General features: G+C 35.9%; 1 protein-coding gene across 1 annotated transcript; it reads right to left on the bottom strand.

Annotated features, from left to right (window-relative positions):
* Positions 1 to 5879: 5879 nt before the first annotated feature.
* LOC107609961 (uncharacterized) lies at positions 5880 to 7139 on the bottom strand. The gene has a single exon (XM_016312028.2). The coding sequence runs from the start codon at positions 7137 to 7139 to the stop codon at positions 5880 to 5882; it is 1260 nt and encodes a 419-aa protein (XP_016167514.2).
* Between the last annotated feature and the right edge of the window lie 306 nt (positions 7140 to 7445).

Below are 7445 nucleotides of genomic sequence, written 5' to 3'. Positions count from 1 at the left end.
CTGGGACGTGGCTGTTTCGCGTTCCTAGTGGCTGATGGTGGTGTGCGGAACAACTTTTTCATGATGCTGTCAGTGTCTTTCATGGGTGGAGTACTTTTCCCAGCCGAATTCAGGGCAAACAATGTTCCACTTATGATGCTTGACCCAACTTTCATGGACTGTGGGGTTGACTGTTCATCTGTCTCCCCATCGAAGTCTAGTATGACAATGGTATTTTCAAGGCTTGCAACAACTAGGTTGTCAGTTTCCTTTTCAAGGTCTCTTTGTCAAATGTCACATGTTAAACCGTTTAAGATATGCGACACATACAAGACACGTAAAATACTAGACCAATTGGTTAATCCGAACCTAGACTTTTTCAACAAGGCCCCTCATCAAGTCCTTGACGATGAGACCGATCTTTGGAAACGACCACTCATCATCGCCCTGGAGTTGAATATGTTTGACAGTGTTTACCTCTTCCGGCTGTGGAGATCCGTCCGTGGTTTTGGTGGCAGCTTTGGCTCCACCGGGAAGCTAAATATCACAACAAAACGATGCCAACAATCAGTTATTTGTTGAAATATTATATTTCTGACGGAGAGTATGTTTACTACACTGGAAAAAAATTTTACTGTGCATTGAAGCTTTCACGGTATGGTACCTTTGTCTGCGAGATCGTTCAAGGATTTGTTCCATTTCCAAATATGAAAGTTCTGAGTGCTTCGATACTAAGAAATTTCCTTTTGCAAACACTTACTTAGAGACGATTACGGTCAAACCCATAAGTCCTATCAACAGGTTTCCATTATGGCACAAACTCTGACCATGCTTTCGAGTCACAGTAATACATATGTGATTTATTAATGAGTTACCTCGTAGTGGCATGAGAATGCGAGCTACATATGCCATAGGCGTAATGAACTTTCTTTGTTAAAAGGCATCCGTTGGGATTTGGGACAAAGCCAGAATAACTTGTAAGTTCGATGCTGTTAGCGATCCGATTTCCTTCCCATCGTACATATTAAACGGTTTGTCCAATGCTTGGGCCATACTCGTTTAAACACACACACACACACACACACACACAGACACACACACACACATACACACACACACACACACACACACACACACACATATATATATATATATATATATATAACATCTATTCTTCTAATGGTCTCCATGCTTTTAGTCAATGCGTTATAAAATATATTGATTTCCACTATTTAATAAGATATGTACAGAGTACTGTTAACATGTAAGCATAGGATGATGTTAACCTAAGTACTAACGAATTTTCTACATGATTATAAGGGTCGATGGTAGCGAAAACTATCTGTTACACGCGTCAAGTGGAAGCGAACCCAGTTACAAGAACCGTCTAGTTACTGACTTGCGGCCTTGCGCGTTACTGGTTGTGGGTGGAAACAAAGAAATTGGGTTTCTCTAATTTTAAATTTTTTCAATTGTTTGTATTTTTGCGTTTGATATTAATGAGAGTAATTTTTAAAATTTTATCCTAAACTCTAAATCCTAAATCCTAAACTATAAACCCTATGCCATAGATCCTATAGCACCAAACCATCAATCTAGCACAAATCATGTATCCTAAACCATAAACTCTAAATATATAAACCTTAAATCTTAAATCATAAACCTTAAACCTTAATCCCTAAATCCAAAATCCTAAACCCTAAACCCCTAAACATTCAATTTTGTATAAACCTTGTATCATACACCCTAAACCTTAAACCCTTAACCCTAAACTCTGAACACTAAACCCTAAACCTTTAACCCTAAATCCTAAACTTTAAATCATAAACCCCAAACATTAAATTTAGTATAAGCCATGTATCCTACACCCTAAATCATAAACACTAAACTCTAAACCCTGAATCCTAGACACTTAACCCTAAACCCTAAATCATGAACCCTAAAGCCTAAACCTAACCCCTAAATCCTAAAAATTTAATGTAGTATAAACCTTGTATCATACACCCTAACCCCTAAACTCTAAACCCTTAACCGTAAATCATAAACCGTAAACATTCAATTTAGTATAAACCTTGTACCCTAAACCCTAAACCATAACCCCTAAACCCTAAACCCTAAAACCCAAACATTCAATTTAGTATAAACCTTGTATCCTACTCCTTAAACTCTAAGCCATAAACCCTAAACATTCAATTTAGTATAAACCTTGTATCATACACCCTAAACCCTTAACTCTAAACCCTTAACTCTAAACTCTAAACCTTAAACCCTTAACCGTAAACCCTAAACCCTAAAACCTAAACCATAAACACTAAACTCTAAACCATAAACCCTAAACCCTAAACCCTCAACTCTAGACACTTAACCCTAAACCCTAAATCCTGAACCTTAAACTCTAACCACTAAAGCCTAAACCATAAACCATAAATCCCAAATATTTAATTTAGTATAAACCTTGTATCCTACACCCTAACCTCTAAATCCTAAATCCTAAACATTCAATTTGGTGTTGGTAACACCATAAATCATAAAGGACCGGCACAAGAAGCAGTAGTGATGACTGAGTGGACTTGGGTAAGATCAAAATAAGATAAATCCTCTCTATTGGTGGTTAGTTATTTTCTTTCTCCTTTACTTTCATCTTTTATGTATAAGTTTTCCTTGTTTTTCTCTTTTATTTACTTTTTCCTTCGTTGCATACATAGCATATTCTATCTTTCTTTTCTTATCTTAAACTTAAAATTTGAATACTTTTTCCTCCAGTAACTATTTTTATGTAGGATATCTTGATGAAAAGATTGAATTAAATAATTCAAAAATAAATAGTGGAAGTGCTTAAGTATATGTGGTTACATTTGAAAAATATGAAATGTTTGAATCTTGTGGAAATGGAAAAAGAATCTAAAAAAATAGTAATTTAAAAAAGTATTATGAGGATTCGACCATCAATTACTTGAAGCAGTTTCAAATTAAAAAAAAAAAGAGAGTGAAAAAACAAAGAAATCAAAAGTTCCAAGGCTCTGAGAACTAATGATTTGGGCCAGTTATATGCTTGTGATCAAGGTTGCGAGAACCGGACCGGTCATCGAACTGGTCAAGTGACTGGTTCAAAGGTTCAATGGTTGAACCGTAGTTAAACCGTGGTTGAACCGGTTTAATTAAATATAGAGCGAAATTATAAAAAATTGAATACATAATTTTAAAAAGTTAAATTCAATAATTTTAAACTAATAAGATTCAAAATTTAACAATTTCACAAAATGAATAATACATAATTTATCATTAAAAGGTCATAAACAACTTTAAATGACAATATTCAAAACGCACATAAATGGCAAATGACAAACACAACGTTTTGCAACCAAAAGAAACAATGTTCAACAAACAATACTTCAACTAAACAAAGACACTACTCATCAGAAGTCATAATCATCATTAAGTGTTCTGATGTCTCCATCATAAACAGGTAATCCAAAGCCAGCATCTTCAGAAATACCACCAAAAGAAGTATTTGAGGATTCAATTACAACATCAGGCATATCCACTTCAACTTCCATGTCTCCACCATCTAATAAAATAGAAAGAAAACTCAATAAGAAATCAATGTTAATGACATGTATCTTTATGGAAGGAAACAAAGTTTGCTATGTCACTCACCATTAGGATACGAAGGCATAGCATTATCAGTGTATATTAAACTTTCAATGCCTTCAACATCTCCATTAGTAAATTCAGGATCATCCTAATCTGCCATTACCCAAAAATCTACTGTGTCAATGCTTTGAATGTCAATTGGGTCATAATTCCTCTTCTTTCGATGCAACCTAGATTGAAGGCGTAGGTTATAGGTGACATAAACAATGTCACTTAACATTTAATGCTCTAATCGGTTCCTCCTCTTTGAATGGATTTGTTCAAAAAGGCTCCAGTTCCTCTCACATCCAGATGAAGAAGAGGTTTGATGAAGAAGACGAACTGCCATTTTTTGCAAATTAGGAGCACTCCCACCGTGTAGCCTCCACCATTCACCTACGTAGATATAAAAATCAAATACTTTTTAATGTTTACCAATTACCACCCAACATAATAAACTTTGAAACTAAACTAAACTTGGATATGAAATAACAAATAAGTCAAATAACTTACCAGGTTCGAGTCTTGATGCCGCTCTCTTAGCACTTTCCCTCCCAAAACTTTTTTTACAATCTCGATACAGCTGTATCTCTTGCATTGCAGCAACTGAGTCATCACAAAGTGTTTCAACATCAAGCAAATCAATTAAAGATCTCAAAATATTTGCCTTCTCAACAAAACCCTCACTGTAGAAAATGCCCGAATTTAAAAAGTATGCTGTTGCATGGAGATAATGCTTCAAATGCTTATCCCACCTTGATAAACCCATATTTTATGATACATTTTGTGCTTAGTTTGAGTGATTTATTCAATCCTTCACCCACTTATTCATGTTAATTGCATGGTTTTACTTTCCCTTCCTTATTATGTGATGTATGTGAAAAACATGTTTCCTATGCTTTTAAATTAATTATTTTAATCACCTTTAATTCCATTCGATGCCGTGATTAGTGTGTTGAGTAGTTTCAGATCTTCTAAGGCTGGAATGACTTAAAGGATGGAAAGGAAACATACAAAAATGGAAGGAAAGCACAAAACGGAGTTCTGAAGAAATTGGCATCCACGCGATCACATGGGCGACGCGGACGCGTGCCAAGCATGAATCAACAGTGACGCGGCCGCATGACTGACGCGACCGTGCGCCTTAAGCAGAACGCACATGACGCGGTCGCATGACTGACGCGACCGCGTGGCAAGAAAAGCTCCGAATGACGCGACCGCGTGACCCACGTGGACGCGTGACAGACACCACGCACCAGAAATTACAGAAAACGCTCCCAGCAATTTTTGAAGCCCTTTTTGGCCCAAATCCAAGTCCAGAAGGCACAGACCAGAGGTTATGAAGTGAGGGAATGCATTCATTCAGAAAAAAAAAACCACTTTAGTTTAGTTTTCATGATTTAGATTTAGTTTAGAGAGAGATTCTCTCTCTCTTTTGGATTAGCATTTAGGACTTCTCTCTTTAGGAGTAACTCTCGATCCCAGGTTTTAATATTCCTTTACTTTAAGCTTCCCTTTTACTTTTATTCATTGCTTTAGTTGCTTGTTTACTTTTATAATTGAATTTATGAGTACTCCCATGTTACAGATTACTATTTTGAATTAATGTTATTTGAGGTATTTCAGTTTAATATCGCTTTCTTTTATTTATGTTACTGTCATTCCCAATCTGAAGGCATTTTTATTTCGATAGATTTATTTTTCCCCCTTTTGGTCTTGGTTAAGAAATCAGTAACTCAGGAACTATCAAACTCAAACATGCTTGACAATTGTTACTTTGTTAATTTGAGCTTCAATAATCCCTATCTTTTCTTAGGAAATAAATAGGATTCGAAGATCAATTAATTAATCCCTTGACCTTCCTTTACTTTAGTAAAGGTTAACAAAGCGGAATTAAGATTCAATTATCATCATCTTTGATAAGGATAGTTAGGATAGGACCTCTAATTTCTCATACCTTGCCAAAAGCTTATTTACAGTCATTTATTTAATTTACTTGCTATTTAAATTACTTGTTCTTCATTTACTTTATTTGTCATTTAAATCACTTGCTTCTCATCCTCTAAACCCTGATTTACAATCTTTATAGCCAATAATAAGAACATACTTTCCTGCAGTTCCTTGAGAAGACGACCCGAGGTTTGAATACTTCGGTTAACAATTTAAAAAGGGGTTTGTTACTTGTGACACCCAAAATGTTTGTACGAAGGAATTTCTGTTGGTTTAGAAACTATATCTACAACGCGACTATTTTTACAAATTCTTTACTAGCAAAAATCACGTTCGTCACACCTCATTTTCAAGATACTCGTGTATGGCGTATAAGCAGCTTTCCGATTTCTGAACATGGTATTGATAGCCTTTTTTGGTCTTTGCATGCCTTCATACACGATTTCCAAAGAGGTTTTTTCATCAGCATCAACAAGCCTCAACAACTTAATAAGAGGACTAACAATTTTCACAGTGGTAAGACAATCTTGCCAAAACTTACTGTCCAAGACAATTGAGCTAACCATCTTTCCATTAGCACTTTTGGATAACTTATGAGAAGTAAAATATTGGTCTACCATCAATGTCTGCAAATCTACCTTGTGATCATATATACTTTTCAAAGTAATGAAAACAGTGGCAAAACGTGTGACTCCTGGTCGAACAATTTCTGTCCAACTTTTTCTTTTTCTAAGCCAAGACAATAAGATCATATGATTGTAGACAAACACAGTTACTTTTGAAGCACGGGAAGCAAGGTCAGATATATCAGGAATACTTGCAATATGTTTCAATATAAGATTGATACAATGGGCAGCACAGGGAGACCAAAATATATTTGGGTATTTTTCATGAATAAGTTTTCCAGCAGATACATAATTAGCAGCATTATCAGTGACCACATGCACAATGTTACTAGGCCCAACCCACTCAATAACATCAGCAAACAAATTAAACAATGCATTGGCAGTTTTTATCACATCAGAAGCATCAACAGTCTTAACAAACGACATACCAGCAGGACAATAAACTAGAAAGTTAATTAAAGTTCGTTGCCTTTGATCAGTCCACCCATCTGCCATCAGTGTACAACCCGTGCTTTTCCATGAGCTCCTATACTTTTCAACCAGCAACTGACACTCTCTCTTAAGATCAGCCAGCAAATGAACTCTCATTTTATCATATGATGGTCCCTTAAAACCAGGTCCAATTGCAGCAACACCATCCAATGCAGGTTGAAAGTAAGGCGATTGAATTGCATTGAAAGGAATATGTGCATCAACAATCCATTTGGCAAGTCCCAACTTAGCCTTGTGCACAATTTCTTTGCTAGCCAAAACACTTCTCATAGTCGGTTGAGATCCTGGAGTAGTTCTTTCTTTAAAGTAACTTCCAATTTGTGTAGCTACTACAGCTCTTCTCTTTCCTTTGTCTCCCGTTGTTGTAGGAACAGCAGCTTGTATAGGGTTAGGCGATTCAGACTCTTGTGCATGTGCTTCCCCACCATAAGCCTCCTCCTCAAATTTTCTTTTCTCCATCTTATTTTTCTTGTTTTCCATCAGAATCCTTTTGAATTGAAGTTCAACTTCTTCAGTTACTTTGCTACATACTTTGATTTGTCCAGGAATTTTCGCAAGATGATATTTTATCCTATATATCCCCCCTCCATTATAAGTGTTCAAACAAAAAATAGACGTATATTGTGCCTTATTATTTTTATCATATTTCACAGTGAAATATTCCCAAGCCAGGTCAGATTTTCCTCGAGAGGAAGCTGTCTGAGATTCTTGTCCAGCATTATGTTGTTGTTGTTGATCATTTTGTGACTGTTCCATCTAAATTCA

The sequence above is a fragment of the Arachis ipaensis genome, chromosome B1 (assembly GCF_059453495.1).
Source record: "Arachis ipaensis isolate K30076 ecotype BB chromosome B1, ASM5945349v1, whole genome shotgun sequence".
In the NCBI taxonomy this organism is placed as follows: Eukaryota; Viridiplantae; Streptophyta; class Magnoliopsida; order Fabales; family Fabaceae; genus Arachis; species Arachis ipaensis.
This window is presented reverse-complemented; position numbering and strand designations above follow the sequence as displayed.